The sequence below is a fragment of the Acartia tonsa genome, chromosome 7, assembly GCF_053477335.1.
Source record: "Acartia tonsa isolate MP-2025a chromosome 7, ASM5347733v1, whole genome shotgun sequence".
Lineage (NCBI taxonomy): Eukaryota > Metazoa > Arthropoda > Copepoda > Calanoida > Acartiidae > Acartia > Acartia tonsa.
In genome coordinates, this window is record NC_137266.1 from 26,871,093 (window position 1) to 26,890,939 (window position 19,847).

Here is a 19,847-nt window from a genome sequence, read left to right on the forward strand (position 1 = left end):
TCTATTATTTATATAGCTTATGGAGAGGCTAGAATGCTAGAAAAAATATATCTTTTCTACATTTAGGGTATCATATCCTTAGACATGTTAGAATTGTCCTAAACATTTCAAACTTGCACTACTAATTTTTTAAGCTTTTATAAAGCTACGTTTCATCGATGAAAGTGAACAAATAAACAAAAATATTCAAATACTCAATTAATCAGTTTGTATCCAAAATATTTGATACTGTTAAGTAATGGTATTAAGCAGATAATTGAATTAGATAAGTTTGAATAAATCCAGGTTGTATTTCTACGCTTGGCTCTGAACTCATACTTTTCCTAAAATAAACAACTCATACCAAAGATTTCTTCAGATAAAAGTATAATACGATGTATGTCTCAAAAGATTTCTCTAACTACTAGATCGAAATAGCTCTACTCAACAGTAAAAAAAATACAAAAAAAGGAATTACCCTCCTAAATTTTTTGGAATTTCCTGTGGTTTTTTTAGCGGGGGAGGGGGGTACCTAGGGTAAATTTTTTAAAATCTCCTTATGTTTATTGTTTATTCTATACTAGCGGCTACGCCCATAGAGGCCTCTAGTGGCACTTTTAATGTTTGGTGTTTTTAAAAAATAATAAGATACCTTGCAATGTTGCGATGGAGTCTCTATTAAATTGCTACGATACTTTGCAATGTTACGCAGGAGTCTCTATTCGAGGGGAAAAAAATCGATTCATTGTAATTTCTCTTGGGAGGGTTGTGGTACCCTCCCCCAAAATAGTTTTAAACCTTCCCAGGACCTATAAGAAACTAATCTGTTAAGGAGAACCCGATCGGTTCAGCGGTTAGCGAGATCCTTCGGTACAAACAAACACACAGACACACAAACATACAGACATCCTGTTACTTTAGTATAAGGATATGGGAGTGGGGTTCTGTGCTCGACTAGGCACTTTAAGATAATTCGCAATATTACCTAAACACTGAATATCCATCGACATCCATAAACTGTAATTCTTCATCATTGGTTTCTACATTTTCATCAACTTCATATCTATAAAAAAAGACTCAATTAAAACAATGAATATCACAGCAATAATCCTTATATAAAAGTAACAGTATGTCTATTTGTTTTTTTTAACTAAAATTGAAAGGGAGGGGGGGGAAGGCTAACCAACCCACCTTAAAAAATATTTATAAGCATAACTTGTTTTTATATTCATAGTTAATTACACGGATAAGCATATTTACATATTTACCAACCTTGGAATCCTGTTATCAGGTTCAGAATTTTTATTCCAGCTAAGTCTATTCACTGAACTTTTAGCTACGTTTCCATCTAAAACATAATACTTAAAATAGCATACATTTGCATACGAGTTAGAAAAATCGCTAAAAAATCGATCAATCCTGAAATGTAGAAATAGTTTTAAAGAACAATAACAATGATTTTAAAAAAACTTTGCTGGGTCAAAATTTAAGTTAAATGATATCAAATGCTTTGTCATAGTCAAAATAACACAAATTAATGTCTAAAGTTATCATTAATTAAAATAATTAATATATAACTTTACCCAAAGTTCTTTCTTCAACAGTTTGAATATTATTGTTAGGAAATAATTGAGCTAGGTCTACAGTAACAGCTTCTCCTGATGTGGCGAGGTTTTCAAGTCGTACTGAAATTATAAAATATTGGAAATCATTTGTGGATGCAGGGATAGTAAAATGGATAAATGAAATCAATCAAGAAAAGATATAATCTACAGGGTGTTTCAATAGAAACGTCTTTTTTAAATTCTTAATTATGCATAGAAAATAAAACAATTATATAAAATGCTTTATATATTTGGAAAACCTATTCTGGGACATTTATGTTTCAACTCTTTGAAAACTATTTTTTCCAATAACTTATGCCTCAAAAACCGGTTTTTCCAAAGGCCTTGTTTTTGAAGATTTACAGATTTAAAGTTGTGGAAAAAAGTGCACATTTTTAAAATTCAAATTGCGCGGCTTGTATTAATAGTAGAAAAACGTCATGCATATCGTTAGAATCGTCATAAACTCTAGTGTCTAAAAATAAATGTACTATTATAAAGTGCGATTTGTAGTTTAGGAGCTACGTTGAAAAATGTGAGAAATGTTGAAAAGTTTTAAGAAAATTTAAACATTTTACCACGTAGCTCCTTTACTATACATAGCACATGAATGGTTCTTATATATCCAAAAACTAGAGTTCACGACGATTCTAACGGTATGCATAACGTTTTTTTTACTATTAATACAAGCCGCGCAATTTGAATTTTCAAAATGTGCACATTTTTTCCACAATCTTTAAATCCATAAATCTTCAAAAATAAGGTCTTTGGAAAAACCGGTTTTTGAGGCATAGGTTATTGAAAATTTTTTTTTCAATTATTTGAAACATAAATGTCCCAGAATAGGTTTTCAACATATACATATAAAGCATTTTATATAATTGTTTTATTTTCTATGCATAATTAAGAATTTAAAAAAGACGTTTCTATTAAAACACCCTGTATAATACAAAGTAGAACGATGTCTGTCTGTCTGTCCGTCCGTCTGTCTGTCCCTTAAGATCTCGGTAACCACTGAACTGATCGGATTCTGCTCTTCAAGGAATATACCATAAGGAAAAAGGATAGAATATACCTACTGGTCCTGTGGTGGTTTTAGGCTATTTTCTTGGAGGGTGGGACACCCCCTCCCCCAAAAAAAATTTATTAAAAGATTAAAAAGAAAGCGTTATGGGGAACCTATAAATTTATGGTTCTTAGCACCAAAATATGTTTTTTTTTAATATGTTGGGGCAAAGTCCCTAGAGGCTAGGGGCGAAGCCGCTAGTGTATAATATAAAGTAACAGAACCTTTGTATAAGAATTAATATGTGTTTTTAGAATGACCGGCAGACCGACGGACCATGATAGTTGTATACTGGATGCTTTTTTGTAAAGGGTATTTTCAAAACAAAAAATGGCAGTCTATCTTAAATTGTAGCCAAGAAAATCATATTTCCTATATAGCTTCATGGACTGACGGATAATGTAATTTCTAGTAGCACCGCTACTAGAAATTTATTTAAAAAGCCATTAAGACACCACAACTTAGGTTGAAGATATAAATGTAAACTTATGAAGAAAAAAAAATGTTTACCCAAAATCTGAGAAGCAGCATATTTCTCCATAGTTAAAAGCTTGATTGTCTTAGGAAGCTCAATGCTTTTGGTGTTTTCTTTTTCCCTGAAATCATAATTTTACAAAATTAACTGATTAAAAAAGTAAAATGATTAATTTAATTAAATTAAACGTAAATTATAATCTAAGATTTAAGCTATTGTACTGTTTTTAAAACTAATATTATATTCTTGGTCATACTATGTCCAGATTTAATGATTCTTGACTATTATTTATCAGATTTTTGGATTTAAATTTAATTTCCAGATGTATATAACAATTATTTTATGTTTAATTTTATTTTTTAAAGAAAATTTGCTTTTGTACATGCTATTTTTATAAATCAAACAAAAAAGTTACCTATCCACATTAAGGCCATTTGAAAGAAGCTGTTCAAAACAGGGTTCTCCAAACTGAATTACAGGCTCTGCAAATATTCTTTCACTCATTTGGGAACTCTTTAGTTCACAATATCCAGTGGTACACAACAGCACCCTAAAACATTTATTTCTAGATGCGAGATCTAAGTTTTAAATAAATTGATCAAACTTACAGTCTTTTTACTTTTTACAAAGATTTACTCTAGGAGAACGTATTTCGCACTACCATATTAGTAGCAAAGCTACTCTATAATTTACTTTGTCTGTCCCTCCATCAGCAATGCTATGGGCGAAACGTGATTTTCTCAGCCACTATTAAAGATAGACAGCTATAGTGAAGATTTCTATGACATATGCCCATCCAATCTATAGATTGATTTGTCCGTCTGTCTTATTCTAAACATGTTAATCTTATTTACAAAAAGTATATTTACAATGTTTCAGTGGTGTTTTGGGATATTTTATGTTGTACTAAAGATTAATGACATATGATAAAACAGTTTTTTTTCCGGTAAAAATCCTTGAGTTTTCGAATTATTTTACATACCTGTGTGTTCCTCTAACAACAAGACCTTTACCAAAAGCTTGTTCATTCAGTGCTTCACCAACTCCAAAAGCATCGTCGTGCAACAGACGTCTAAAAATCACAAAATGAAGAAAAATCACTATCAGATCTTAACCTGTTCTTACATTCACTCCGACGACGATCATAATACACTATATAACTAGACTTTTTAAAACTCTATTCTATTGGACAAAAAAAATCAAATGTCATGATAAGGCCAATAAACAGATTAAAAATTGACAATATTAATTTGATTTAAAAATTAAAATAAATAAAAAGGTTGAGTTCAGTAAAGTTTAGGAAAGCCCCGCAGTGTTGGACCCGACAAAGTTTGAGAAACTTGCATGGACTAGAAAACTTAAATAAAGAAAAGGTACGCTTCTGAGGTTTACTCGTCTTTTTGAGGGATTTGATATGCTTACCTGTGAATCATCACCTCCAACTGACCAGATTCCAGGCTGGTACCTCCTTCAGCTCTGTCTGTCATCACCCACAGGGCATTTGTATCATCCCTTAATAAAAATAGACTTTTTATTACAAACACGTGATGATTAAATAAGAACTAAGAGAGGCAATAATTAGCCTATAACATGAATGCGACGTTTAGTAAACTGTAAAATAAAAGTTTATTAAAAATATTATGTCTTATGCATCAAGATTAGCAGAAATGGTATGCTCAATGCTTTTTTAAAATAGAGATTTTCACAAAAAAAAATCAGAAGTCTATTGTATGTAGCAGACGATAAAATTACATTTCCCCTATAGAATTAGAGACTTATGGACCTAGGGATGGACATACAAAGTGAATCATAGAGTAGCCTAGCTCCTAGAATTGTATTTTGACTTTTCCATCATAATTTTGTCCAACCTGATTCCTATTATCGTATTGATAGGATAATAGTTGGCGGAAATTGGCTCTGTCACGTTCAGGTCCCAGGTTTCCCTAAAATATAAAAAATAAATGAAAAATCAATGAATAAAATATTTCTTGGCACTTGTCAAGCAATTCAATTATCTAACACAAACACACATAATCTGTGGAGGGACTTTAATCATCTTCGATATAAATCAAAATTTCAGGGGTTAGTTTTTACCTGTTTCAATTCAAAGAAACAAAAGAGGATAGGAGCGCTGCTGCAGGGATTTTAAAACAAGGATGACAACATCCATAAAAGCGAAGCACAAAACGGTAAGACAAACGGACATTAACATTTGTATAGTGTCAGAACTGAATAATCAGAATATAAATGTAGAAGAGTCGAATTGTAAATTGTAAGTAAATTTGTTGAAAAACGGCTCGATGCAAAATAATGTTTATGGACGTACTTACATTTTTAGGACTCGACTATATAGTTTCTTTGCTTATAATATTGTGGTTTATTGTCCCAGGAATCAATATACCAAAAATAAGATCAATCGGACAATTAGATCACATAAAAATTAGTTGTTAAAAAAGTAAAAAAATCAACATGTTTAAAATGGACGTTCAGACATTCTGGTATTGAATAAAGAGTTGCTACGCTTTCTAAATCGTGCCTACTACAGGAATCACCATGCAAAGTTTGAAACCGATAGGACAATTCTAACATGCCTAAATTAAAGAAAAAAGCTATCTCTCTCGGACGGACGTACGGACGGACCGACCCTAATTATAGAAAAGCTTCGCATATGTTATTCTTACAAAAAGGAAAGTAACGGTTGTAATAAAAATCCACAACAAAGATTTACCGATATAATCCCATAGCTTTGTTACTTTCAGAAATATTTGCACCTGTAATTTCTAATTCTCTCAATAAGACTTCTGCCATTTGTATCTGTGTAGAATCTATCACCAGACTTTATTTCTAAATGTAACAAGATAAGTTTCCCTGAAAACTTATGCCTTTCAAGAATGAAATAAAAGGTTGCTTTAGTTTACAGAAATACAAACAGGTAAACATAGAACGTTTGGAAATTGAAAATGAAAATCCAAAGCAAAAAGAATGCAAGTAGACATCCTTTCACAACATAGAACGTTAATAATTATTTTTTGCGATGTTTATGCTTAGTTTTTAAATCGATAGGGTGATGACATCATACATAACTTAACTATTGACAAATAGCTATATAAATATTATATAAAAACCTTTAGCATCATATCTCATTATGATTTCCTTGCCCCCATCCTCAACAGGTATAGGTCCAACTAACCATTCCAACTCTCCGAAACCATCTTCACCACTTGTCTCGTATTGACGGAATACCTATAGAAAAAATTCATACATTTCCTCAAAGTTCCAAGTGAAAAAGCGGTTAGTTTCCAATAAAACTGACGTCATACAATACAAATGACACATAATAGTCCAGTATTCATTATTAATTGTATACTGGTCTACCATTGGTCATTTGCATTGTATGACGTCATTTTTTATTGGACGTTGTTTCAAAGTTGTGTTATACTGGGTACTTGGTAGCCCCGAGATGATGAGCATTGCAGCTATGGGCCTCACAGGTTTAGGGCCCCCACATGGGTTAGGCAAAGGGAAAGAATAACCTTAAAAAATCAATTTATGTTGAAAATAAGGATTGGGTTTTCTGTGCTTAATAGGCACTTAACCCCATCAGGGATCTTGTTGTACATTCTCAATAGTAACAAATTACATTACCCCTTCTGCAGATTAAAATAAAATGGTTGGAAGGTAATGACCGACGAATCAAAATTAAGTTCCTAATACTTTAAAGCTAGCGAATGAGAGAACTAGAACTAAAATGTTAAACCTTTCCTATCTGAAATATCTTACCAAGCTAATCCAATCATTGTATTGCAGATGATATTCTTTGTACAGTGGTCCTTCAAACAGTTCTACAGCTGGATCTCCAATTGGTACGGCAGATGTCCCATTAGGTCTACAAAGGAAAAGATGTCAATAATAAAATGTGTTCCATGTGTCACAAGCATATGTATTGAAAAAGCTAGCTATTATCCTATTATCTAAAGTAGTACGTTTTTTATATGAATCTTGGTATCTTGGAAACTACTGGTTCAAATGGGTTTCCTTTAAAAGATCCTTTATGTTTGTCTTGGGCTATTTCGTCTATAGGCTATTTTTTAGGTTTTAGGTTATTTCCGTCCTTCCCCAACATCCTTTAGAGGCTAGGGACGAAACATGTAGTATGTAGTATAATTATAAAGATCTTGTTCTTTTCTTAACTTCCCCTTGCGAGATAGGCACTGAGGGAAAGCACCATTGTTAATGCCTGTAAAAAAACTGAGTTGAAATTAATATCTGAAAATATAGGCTCCAGATGACCTATTCTCGAATACCTCGTTGTTTCCAACTGCTGGCTCATACCAGAAGAAACTCTTAAAAATAATAACTTTAATTCAAATTCAAACAATAAACAATGAATTGATGTAACAAACACAGTTACCAATTCTATCAGTTAAAATTATTGATTGAAAACTTAAAACACTACTTGTTTGGGACCAGACTAAAAAGGTAACCAATTTTTTAAGAACTAACTAATTAGAAAACGTGGCTGTAAAACTTATGGTATCAGTGTAATTTAGAGACCCCTTCCTCGATTCAAAATACTTATAAAAAAAACTTTTTTATATTACCATTGTTGCTTCAACTTCTCCAGATTTTAAAACAATCTCTTGACTATCTCCAGTTGACTTTACTTCAACTTTTAGCTTATCATCACCAAGTGCTGTTCTTCTAAATTTTCCTTAAAATAAATCAAAATAAAATGTATGTATAACAAAGGCAGTTTTGTGTGCTTTCCCTCAAAGTATCTATTGAGCACTAGATCCCATCCATGTTTTTTAAAAACAAATTGCAAAAAAGAGTGGAATTATTTTGTTTTGATGCTTAAACCATGTTGGAGCCCTAAATATAATGGGCCATAAGTACAAATAAGATCCTTCTTTGAAGGAAAGATACGTTAGAGGGTAAAACCAATGCAATATTTACATGTTATGACCACTTTCAGTTTTGTTAGTACTTAGCTGAGCTTTAGGACAAAACATAGTTATATAGTATCTGTGCAACTAAAATAATATTACCTGATTTTGCTAGGTCAATTTTTCTAGTAGCTGTATATTCTTTAGCTCCTTTCTCCAGAAGATAGCGTTTGCTTTGGAGGCCGGGGACAACTGCTTCAAATGCAAGCTCATATCTAATTATTATATACTATAATTGTATTTAGTAACAATATACTTTATATTTTTAAAATCAGTGGTAAAGTTGATATTTTTCTTGTATTCATTCGAATCCGGTGGATAAGAACCGGTTCTCATCCATACGAAAAAAACTATGTCTAGCATCGCATTAAATACAGCTTTCCACGAATATAAAAATGTACAATCATATGATTAAAACCAGTTTTTTTAGCCCGTGCCTTCGGCATCTCGGGGCTAAAAAAATGGTTTTAATCTTATAATTGTACATTCTATATCCGCGGAAAGCTGTTTATAATACGATGCGAGAAATAACTATTCTTGCTTTTATCTTTACAAAACTAGTATTAACCCCTAACTTTCGGGTATTTTCTCAACTGTTGATTAAGCTAGAAGGTTAGAAAATTTTGTAAAGTTCTCCTGTTTGAAAAAGAGTTTTCAAATATAATATAGTCAAAATCGTTAAAGACAACACAGAAAATAACAGTAGCCAGCCAGATTCTCCCCTAGCCTCTAGAGGCTTCAGTTTGATTACTTGTGTTTTAGATAAAAAGCCTAAAACCAACTCATGGTAAGTATAAAGCTTCCTTAAAAATCTAATTTTAGGTTTCGAAGATCAATTGCTTCAAATGAATAACCTTTTTTTACCTTATAATAGAATATTACCTTGCTTGACTGTCTCTGCCAGGAATTAGCAAAACGCTTTCAGGCAGCTTTGTCACTTGATAAGCCACTGAAATAACATAATAACAAGAATTACAACATCCATAAATAGCGAAGCAAAGAGAGATTGATTGACAAATGAACAAATGCAGACCGACAGACGGACATTTAATATTATAGATTAACAAATAAGCCAAAACTCTAGCAACGTTAAATAGTTGTTAGCTGTTAGTGAGATGATTTGGGAATGGTTAGAACCGTGTTAGTACTCAATTTTAGTAGCGAAGCTACTCTATACGTGTCTGCGTCTTACTGTCCTTCTATCTGTAAGGGTTGGGTGGGCCGATCTTATCAAGGTCTAAAAAATACACATCAAAATAAGTTCATTTTCCTTTTAATTCTCTTTCCCTTTCCATATCTTTCCTTAATTGCAATAAAGTTGGTGTAATGTTTATCAGAATGACACTATAATAAACCAAGAAGTAATCATGTCTCTTATTAATTTGTGGATTTGTGGGCATCACTTTCATGGATGGATGTTGTCATCCTTATTTTCAAAACATCTATACCTATTTGGTCTGGATTATCAATATCCTTGATACTATACTCTACATTATCTGTTACAGGCACACGAATAATATATTGCTCAGTTCTGGGTAGGGAATTGTACACTGAAGTTGTGAAGGCTTCCCTGAATAGAAATCTGAATCAAAGGTTGTCATAAAAGAAACATAACATTAACACAAATATGGAGCCTAAAAAACTATTTACTGAATACTTAGTCAAAGGTTTCTCAATCTCAAATCACTACTTTAGTGCTTTCCCTAGTAGCTATCCCCTAAAGGCCTATCCAGGTACTTGCGGGAAGGTAGGGTGGTTAGTCGATCCTCTACTAGCAATTTTAGTTTGAAAAGAAGAAAGTAAATAATAGATCAAAATGTTTTAGGGTTGGGGAGATATATAATCAAATATCTTAAACGTTGCTTTTTTTAATAAAAATATTCAAAACAGCAAAGCTGAATTTAAAAAAATCTATATAAAAATAAATAATGATTATTGTAATTCTTACTTTGTTTCTGTAGAAGCACATTGACTAATATTTAGCCAGGGGCACCAATCCTTAAAAAAATATATCATAATTTCATTTATTTCAAAATTGAATCATTTTATTGGGAAACATCCATTTTTCAAAAAAAATGTGTTTTTATTAAATCAGAAATAGAAAAAAAAACTTACATTAACAACACAGTTTTGATTCTGAGCATTTAAGCCCTCAGAAATTATCTGAAAATAATTAATAATTAGGTTTTAATTTACTACCAACTTGATATATGTTAAATTTAATGTATAAGATTGCAATAAAGTTTTTACTATGCTTGTTGTTGTTTTTAAGCATCTACATATAGTTCTAATAATATTTTCACACAATGTAGTATCTGAAATGGTGTTAATACCTGATGACAAGCTTCCATTCCTCTGTGTAGACCTTTGTAATAATCATCTGTCACATGCTGTTTGGCTGTTCCTTAGCATACCATAGATCAAATTAAATTAAATCAAACTAGCAACCAAAGTTTTATGAAAATGCTCCTTCAAAAAAATAAGACCTTTAATGAAATTTTGATTGGCTGGTTCAAATTGGAAGTGTTCCAGCTTTTCAGTTAATAGTTTTCATCTACAGAAAAATATTTTTTAGTAGAGATGATTCTCATTAATTTATCGTCCATTGTCTTGTCCCTTCATATAGATCCCTGCCTTTTTAGCAAGACACAGCTAAAAACATCCTTTATGCTAAAAGTTATGCTAAAAGTTTCCAAATTAATAATGTAACACACAGTCACAAGCAAACAAAAAGACAGAAATTTTTTGGAGCTGGGCTACTATTTCAGAGATTCTTAATTCCACACAAATTTTTAAAAAATACATTAGAACAATAAAATTAGAGATGAATTAAAAAGAAGCTGTTTTCCTAAATTTCTTCAAATTCTCTCGAATTTAGAATATTATGCTTATACTTCAGAAACTAATTTATTACTTATCTGTTACAGCGTCATAATGTTGGTTGACAGAAACACTGTGTTTAGAAATCATTAGTCTGGGATCCTCTTCTTACCTGTAACAGCATCATGATGTTGGTTGACAGAAACACTGTGTTTAGAAATCATTAGTCTGGGATCCTCTTCTTACCTGTAACAGCATCATGGTGTTGGTTGACAGAAACACTGTGTTTAAAAAACATTAGTCTGGGATCCTCTTCTTACCTGTAACAGCATCATTATGTTGGTTGACAGAAACACTTTGTTTAGAAATCATTAGTCTGGGATCCTCTTCCTACCTGTAACAGCATCATGATGTTGGTTGACAGAAACACTGTGTTTAGAAATCATTAGTCTGGGATCCTCTTCCTACCTGTAACAGCATCATGATGTTGGTTGACAGAAATCATTAGTTTAGAAATCATTAGTCTGGGATCCTCTTCTTACCTGTAACAGCATCATGATGTTGGTTGACAGAAACACTGTGTTTAGAAATCATTAGTCTGGGATCCTCATCTTACCTGTAACAGCATCATGATGTTGGTTGACAGAAACACTGTGTTTAGAAATCATTAGTCTGGGATCCTCTTCTTACCTGTAACAGCATCATGATGTTGGTTGACAGAAACACTGTGTTTAGAAATCATTAATCTGGGATCCTCTTCCGTGCTAGCTTGAAAACTTTCAACTTGCTTGCAGGCCTAATAATAAAAAGTTAATGGCATAGAGGGGGAGACATTAGGGCTGTTAACACTGGTTTCCAAATTTGTATAACCACTTTATCTTATAAGTTGGCTCAAAAACTTTGGGCACTTATAATAATTTTTTATTGTTGATTGGTGAAATTGGTGTCAAAAAGTTCCAACTAATGATTATTATACACAGAAGTAGAAATCTTGTTTTATATCATTGGGGATGTATGTTAATTAATTTTCTATTTTTTGCGAGACAATTTTAATTCATTTAATAAATACTATTTATATTAGTTATGTCAAGTCTGGTTAAAGATAGGTTAGCTATATAAGGCCATACTTATAAAATAGGCAAATATATATGGTAATTGAGCATTTAGATTTCGGAACTAAATATTTTTTTAAGATAATAATATTCTCTTTTTCTATTCTAATTTATGGAAATGAAAACTAAAAGAAAGAACGGAAAAGAGGCCTGGCAGCATTACAGATAGACAGGCAGAATTTTTATAGAACAGCTCCGCTACTAACAATATCATACCTGAAGCAATGAATTAGCCTTCCTAATGATTCCCTTGAGAGCAGGTCTCGAGGTAAAGTATCCAGTCCAGAATGCATGCGGGTCAGAGGCGTACGGGAAAAAGTCGTCGGTTTTAGTTGGTAGCTCAGCTATAAAATAATCAAGCATAGTGAAAACTTCTATAAACTACGACAATCACGTCCAATGGAAGCGAACCGTAAAGAGAATAAAGGAAAGATGTAATACAAAATAAAACAAGAATAGTTTTATGAAAATTGATGCCTTTTTAAAATGAAAAAAAAAAGATTTTAGTTTCAAATTTACTGTTATTTTATATTCTTTACCTATTTCTTCTTGAACAGCTTTAAGATAACATGATGGGGTGGAATAGAACAGGTTAAACTTGTGCTCGTCCTTAGCAAATATAAACAATTCTTAGTAATTAGGTTACTCTATACTTTACTAGCATGTCTGTCCGCCCGTCGGTTTGTTGGTGGGATGTGCAGCGGATTTTTTTGTGAAAATTTCCTTTCTGTCTGTCGGTAATGCAATAGGAAAATAAAAACATGCATGTTGTGATTGTTTTATGATATATCGCATATTCTTTTTATATTTTTATGACGAATGAACCTAAAACTGTCATTTTTTGGTCCGTTTTCTATCCATAATCAGCCGCTAAAAATTAAACTTAATCGTCCTAATTTTTCAATATATATATATTTTTACGATTCTAAATCAGCCTATAATAAAATGGGTGGATACAAGCCCTATAAATCCGCTAAATTAACGAGTTTACCTTTCCCTCGTTCATATATTTGATGAGTTTGTCCAGATTTTTGTACCAGGTATTCGCATCTTGATAGTTAAAATCTCCTCCTAAGAAAAATATATTATTCCTTATCCAAAGAATAATATAACGTAGTTATGAAACTTTGGGTAACGGTGTAATTTAAAGCCCTATGTCCCCTCCTTCCCAGTTCAATAACCCATTTAAAAAGCTAAAACTTTGACATAGTAAGAATGAAAGATTTTTACATCTGCCAATTATTGACTTGACTATTTACTTAATGTAAAAAAAATTGATTCACCCTTTGTCATGAGAATGTTTGAAGTAGCAAAAGCTTCAGCCTGACCTCGTGCAAACTTTTTAAAATCCTCCAACTAAAAAAGTAACCTATAGATAAAATGAATAAATAATCAACTCAGTTTTGTCTTTTTAATTTTTTAGTTGATCAATGTACTGTGCAGATATGAAATAATTTTCTGTAAAATTGATTTTAAAATGCATTTTGTTTAAAGCAAACAAGAGGTTTATTACCTTTTGATCCAAGTTATAATCTTCTAGAAGTTTATTGTCCATAATTACATCATCACAAAGTAAATCAAAACAAAATCCTAGATATAAAATTTCATATTAATTATTTCTCGCATTGTATTATAAACAGCTTTCCGCGGATATAAAATGTTCAATTATTAGATTAAAACCAGATTTTAGCCCCGAGATGTCAATGGCATTGGCTAAAAAACTGGTCTTAATCATATGATTTTACATTTTTATAATTGTAGAAAAATGGATATATTACGATGCTAGACATAGGTAATACGAGAAAATATATTAAACTATACATAAATCCTGGATTTGATATAACCATAATGAAAATCCTCTGACAAACTCTGCATATGCATAATTCTTATAAGCAATACATGTGATTTTAAGACAAAGAATTAATTTTTATCTTATCAAATTAAAGCTAACATTTTTTGGTAAAGTTAAGGTTAGATAAGCCTCGATAGAATAGTAACCTGAAAGGTTAGAGTCCCTAGGATTGGATCCTCTCGCGGGTGCTAGAAAGGAAACTTCGTCCAAACTTATGCCTTAGTAAGGGTACCCACGAAACTTACCTGCAGGGGGGAAGTAAGTGTTGTAATTGATTCCAGTAAATAGTTCTCCTTCAACCCCGCCCTCACCAGCCTTCCACATCATCTCCATACTTTTGCTCGCCTTTCTCCTAGATAATTGTGCGTTACAGACAGATAGACAGACAAACGACGAGACACCTGCTAATTTGCAACTATTATTTTCTTTTATTTTTGTACCCGCGGACAACTTTTTATTTACTTCAGAAAATATATTTTATATGTATTCTTCTAAAAATTGTTTAGAAAACTAGGTATCAAAACATCCATAAAAGCAAAGCTCTTAAATCTGACGGTAGGACAAACGAATATTGCTTCAAAATTGTTTGAGTACATAATACCGTTAAAGGACATAATTACATTTCTATGACTTGATATAGAGATGCTTCGCTTTAAATATTGGACCTTGTTGTCCTAGGAATCATTATTCCAAAGATCAGTTTATATATGAACATTCTGTCAAAGATTGTAGAGTTACTATGCTTTCTATATCGTACCTGTTACATAAATTATAGTTTGAAATTCAAAGGGCAATTCAATATGCCAAATTTTACTGTAAGAGCTATCCATTACAGGCGTACGGATAGATGGATTAACCCTACTTATAGAAAATATTACTTTTAAAAAATATTTGATACTTGTTCAATGTACATGATAAATTTAGGGCAACTCTTATCAAAGTTAATTGCACTGTAAACTGCGGTAAACAGTGTAAACAACGTTTCTGTTTACTTTTAGGGATGAAACATTGTGGGTTTTGTGTTAAAAGTTTAACAAACTAAAAAAATGGCAAGGAAGATACAATTCAAAAGTAGCGAAAACTATTCAACAAATACAAACAGAAATCTTCTTAAGTAACTTCTAAATACATAAAAAAAAACATTTTAGCCAATTTTATTCTTCTGCATTCTTGTTATGTGTGTATAGTACTTTAATATGTGCGGTTTCCTTCTTATTGTATTTTGACCACATACGAGCTTTCTTTTAGAAATATATTTGATATGTTTATTTTATGTTAGAGGTTAGGTTAAGTAAAGGTTATAGTAGACCTTCAGAGTTTGGTCCCCAAAGGGCTAGAGCCCCCCGCAAAAGCTAAAAATATTTTTTTTCCAAATTGTAAATAAGGGGGAAGCAATTTCAGTGGATAAGTTAAACGTTTGAGTGAAAGTTCATAAGTTATTAAAGCTACACTTTTTATTGTACCTAACTACTACCATCCACATACCAAGTTTAAAATATATTTTACAATTCTAACATTGCTAAATTAATCAGATTTATCCATTACATACGAAAGGACGGTCCGACCACAATAATAGAAAAGCTTCGCTTTTAAAAATGCAACACACTTATCCTTATCAGCATAGTCGATTCTGCCTAGAAACAGTCCATCAAATCCAAACTGAAATTTAATAATGGCTGAATTGATTTATGATATTTGTATTTGAAAGCATACAAATAAATCTTAATATAGGTTATTTTTTCTATTATGTACTTTCTGTCTAGTTAATTTATTATGAAACACTTCCTTTAAGTTCTAAATTCATCTCTGGATTAATTCTTCATATATGGTTTTTGACTTCCAGGCAAGGGTAGTGCAATCAAAGGGCTGTGAACACCACCTTTGCCTAGAATCAGTATTTGTCAACCAAGTTCAAAGTCTATGGAGGGACTTGAACTCTGTTTCTCCCAACCAAAGCGTAGTGTGCTAACCACTCCACTATGGGACACCCACGATTAATCTCCTACCATAGCAAGTATATTGGCATACTCTCTGCTGTGTCCAAAAGGATCAATTTGCCAGCCAACCTTCGGGCGGCCACAGGATCCAAACTCATCCTGAACAATACAAAGTTTGAAATCAATACGACAATTCTAACATGCCTAAATAATACTTTATAATTATAAAAAAAGCTTTAAAAACTATCCTTCCTTATTTTTAATTTGTTTAAAACTAAGAATGGGTTTCTTTGTTCGATCAACACTTTAAGAGGAAGAACCCAATTGTTTTACCTGGAAGAATTTGATTCCGATGGCCATATTATCAATGATTGCCGAGTAGTGGGCTGCAGCTTCATCGTTCATACTCCAACCACCTGTAAACAAAGAAAAACGTAAGCATAACAAACAGACAGACAAAATAAATAATAAAGCAGAGGCGCAACAGACTTTTAAATCCCACACATAATAAAAGCAGTCCATCTTTAATGACAACTGAGATAACATAAAATCAAGGGATTTATCTTTTTCCATTAGTGCTCTATTCCTTTATCCCTGCAATAAAAAATATAAATATACAGGGAGAGAGGGGACAATGGGCTGTTTATTAAACAAGTCCCCAAAGTTTTTTTTTTATTTTCTTATTCGTTGGCCTAACAATTTTTGGGGACTTTTATTATTTTTTTATTGGTTGGTTCAATAAGTTGAGTGTCCAAACTAATTGTAATTTACAGTCGGAAAAATTTTGTGTATCATAATTGGGATGTACATCAATTTATCGGCCATTGTCGTATCCCTTCAGATCCCTAATAAATTTACCTGAAATAAATTCTAGTCTTCCCTGATTAACCAACTCTCTGACAGTTTCTTTCATGGTCAGATCCTGTTCGCCCCACCATCTCCAGAAAAAGGCGGATTCAACATAGATAAACCTATTCAATGAATAAATAAACTCTCTAAAAAAATTTATTTTGAATTAAGTATCTTCATTAGTCTCTTTAAACATAATATTGTTTGTTTTAAATAATTTTTCTATAAAACTGTGTCAGAATCATATTTATGTTCTCATGACTCCATGAATGTTAATAGGTTGTACTCTCTAATTAATGGCTAAGTTACAACGGGGAGAATGAAGTAAAAAATTCATGGAAAAGGGACAAACTGTATTTACCTTCTACTAGGATCTTCTAGAAGTTCAGAAACGACACTGTCAATAATGTACTGAACACCAGCTCTTTGAATGTCATTTCTGTAAATAAAATCATAGAAAAATTGGATCAGACTTAAGACGCTTTTAAGTTAAATAGTTTTTAAAGTCTATAGTCCCCTCCCTTCTTGGTATTAGTACAATATAAACAGACTGGCGTTCATTTTGCAATGATTGTTATAAATTGATATTTACAAAAACACTCTAAGATTGTAGTGCAACCCAACTAAGATTTAATATAAACACCCTGAGTTTATAAGGCAACAAATAGGAGTGTGTTTACAGCCAGTGTTCCCTCTCTCCCTGGTATTAATACTATCTATAATACAAAGTAGAACGATGTCTGTCTGTTTGTTTGTCTGTGTGTCTGTCTGTTTGTTTGTTTGTAGCAAAGGATCTCGCTAACCACTGAACTGATTGGGTTCTCCTTTACAGGGTAGCTCCTCATAGGTCCCGGGAAGGTTTCTAAATATTTTCTTGAGGGTGGGACACCCCCAACCCCCCAAAAAAGTTGAAAATACCTCCCCCCTAAAAACTAAAATTTTTTTTTCTTTTTAAAACTAAAATTAAAATAGTGTGGACGACTACCCATCCCCCCCCCCATAAAAAAAATTTCCCCCCCCCAAGAGAAAATTTTTAAAAGCGAAGCTTTTCTATAATTAGGGTCGGTCCGTCCGTACGTCCGTCCGTCCGTCCGTCCGTCCGTACGTCCGTACGTCCGTACGTCCGTAACGGATAGCTTTTTTCGTTAATTTAGGCATGTTAGAATTGTCCTATCGATTTCAAATTTTGCATGGTGATTCCTTTAATAGTTAGGTACGATTTTGAAAGCGTAGCAACTCTATAATCCTTAACAAAATGTCCGTACGTCCGTTTTAAACATGTTGATTTTTGTAACTTTTTTAACAACAAATTTTTATGTGATCAAATCATCCGATTGATCTGATTTTTGGTATATTGATTCCTGGGAGAACAAAGTATAATGTTATAAGCGAAGCAACTCTATAATCAAGTCCTAAAAATGTAGGTATGTCCATAAACATTATTATGTATAAAGCAGTTTTTCAACAAATTTACTTAGAATTTTGCTTCGAGTCTTATATATTTATATTCTGATTATTTAGTTCTGACAATATATAAGTGTTAATGTCCGTTTGTCCTACCGTTTCAGTGCTTCGCTTTTATGGATGTTGTCATCCTTGTTTTTTTAGAATTATTTTTTAAAATCTAAATTACGAAAAATTGGTTTGATCAAACCTCTTGGGGCAAAGCCCCTAGAGGCTAGGGGCGAAGCCGCTAGTAGAACAGAAATTGTGATTAGTTTTGATGTTTCAGAATTTATCAGTGATCATAAATATGAAATTATTACCTGTAACCATAGTAGTATTGATCGACTGTTTTAAGCCAACCCACGTCGTCATGGGTATGCGGCACAATATGGATATTTACATATCCTGGATCTCCCTTCGGGCAGGAGGCGTATCCACACTCACTTTTTACCTAGGAAAAGTAATATCCAAAAGTAGCAAAGCATGTAAAAAAAAAAACTAAGGATGGGCAAAGTGATTATAAAGCAGATGTTCAGTGTTCATAGAAAAGAAAGAGAATATGTGATGATTAAAAAGTATAAAAGCACGAAAACTTTCTAAAATTATTATTTGTCTTTTATAGCCTAACTGACATACTGGCTGGACAAGTAAATATGAAGTATAGGGTATCACTTTCAACTATAGTAATTAAAAATTGCTATTTAGATTATAAAATTAAGAGTATGATCATTTACAGATACCCAGTAGTCCAAGAATGAATTTAATTCTAAGTACTAACTCAACTTAATACTAAATAATTTGCCTTTCATTGTTTTCGAGATAAAAAGTAACATGTTTATGATTTTGGTTCTCTTTTATTGAACTATGTTAATAGTAGATTCTTGGTTCAAAATTTAAAATACATGGGCTTAGTCTTACATCCAAGTATATTGTATATAGCAGAGTTCGGAAGCCGCGCCTCAGCCGCGCATAAGCCTCAGTTTTAAACCTGCTTGTGAGCAGAAAAAGAAATTTCATAAAGAAGGATTGTCTGCTAAAGAGCAGTTTTATACATCCAGCTGAATTTTATAGTGATAGAATGAAGATTTCACTGAGGCTTACACGCGGCTTACGCGCGGCTTCCGAACCCTGGTATATAGACGGGTTCGCGGACTGACGTACGGCCATATACAATTTATATTTTAGCTGCGCTATTTCCAATACCTGAGACCATAAAAGCACAATGCTTAAAAACAGAAAAATCTCTCTCATAATGTTTGAGCAATCTTCTCCTAGCAAAAGTTGAACTAAAACTAATATGCTTTAATTGTTTTGGGTGCTTTCTCAGTTAGACTGGCTTGGATTTTTGGATTTTTAAAAAAATATTAACATTACTTTTACAGCATTGGAAGGTAGAATATTGAATGTAATACTATTGAATTTACCAATCTAGAACCTAAAGTTGATTAAACTAGACGCGAAATTATATGCCTGTATTTTGGTGTTTCTTTAAAGCATTTAAATTTGTATAGCTTCTATCTAAAGAGCTGAATCTCAAAAAAGAGAATTCTTATCTGATTAAAATTTGATATACACATAAGGCATATTTATTTTTGATATTTCTCTAAATTTCAAAAACATGAAAACACAAGTTAATGAAAATAAGATTAAAGCGTTATTTTAATATTATTTTATCATGAAAAAATACTAAGCTAGTTTTCTTAACTGGTAGTTTTGAATGGTAACGCTGCTTGTGCCGGTATATAAAGTGAGCTGATTTAT

The 19,847-nt window shown here is 32.2% G+C and overlaps 1 protein-coding gene across 1 annotated transcript; it reads right to left on the bottom strand.

The window, feature by feature from the left end:
- Window positions 1-7: 7 nt before the first annotated feature.
- LOC145325212 (lysosomal alpha-mannosidase-like) lies at window positions 8-19,374 on the bottom strand. The gene is made up of 34 exons (XM_080168105.1): window positions 19,290-19,374; window positions 18,407-18,537; window positions 17,002-17,079; window positions 16,650-16,762; window positions 16,125-16,207; window positions 15,861-15,950; window positions 15,461-15,513; window positions 14,100-14,206; window positions 13,516-13,592; window positions 13,286-13,358; window positions 12,994-13,073; window positions 12,542-12,611; window positions 12,219-12,346; window positions 11,581-11,686; window positions 10,404-10,474; window positions 10,186-10,233; window positions 10,019-10,068; window positions 9,519-9,640; window positions 8,953-9,019; window positions 8,173-8,285; window positions 7,726-7,835; window positions 7,390-7,467; window positions 6,905-7,009; window positions 6,250-6,367; window positions 5,896-5,968; window positions 4,993-5,067; window positions 4,547-4,636; window positions 4,107-4,196; window positions 3,540-3,674; window positions 3,160-3,245; window positions 1,563-1,664; window positions 1,252-1,327; window positions 965-1,042; window positions 8-323 (listed from the first exon to the last, which is right to left on the bottom strand). Exons 1-34 carry the CDS (start codon window positions 19,335-19,337, stop codon window positions 245-247), a joined length of 3,003 nt encoding a protein of 1,000 aa, XP_080024231.1. The 5' UTR covers window positions 19,338-19,374; the 3' UTR covers window positions 8-244.
- Between the last annotated feature and the right edge of the window lie 473 nt (window positions 19,375-19,847).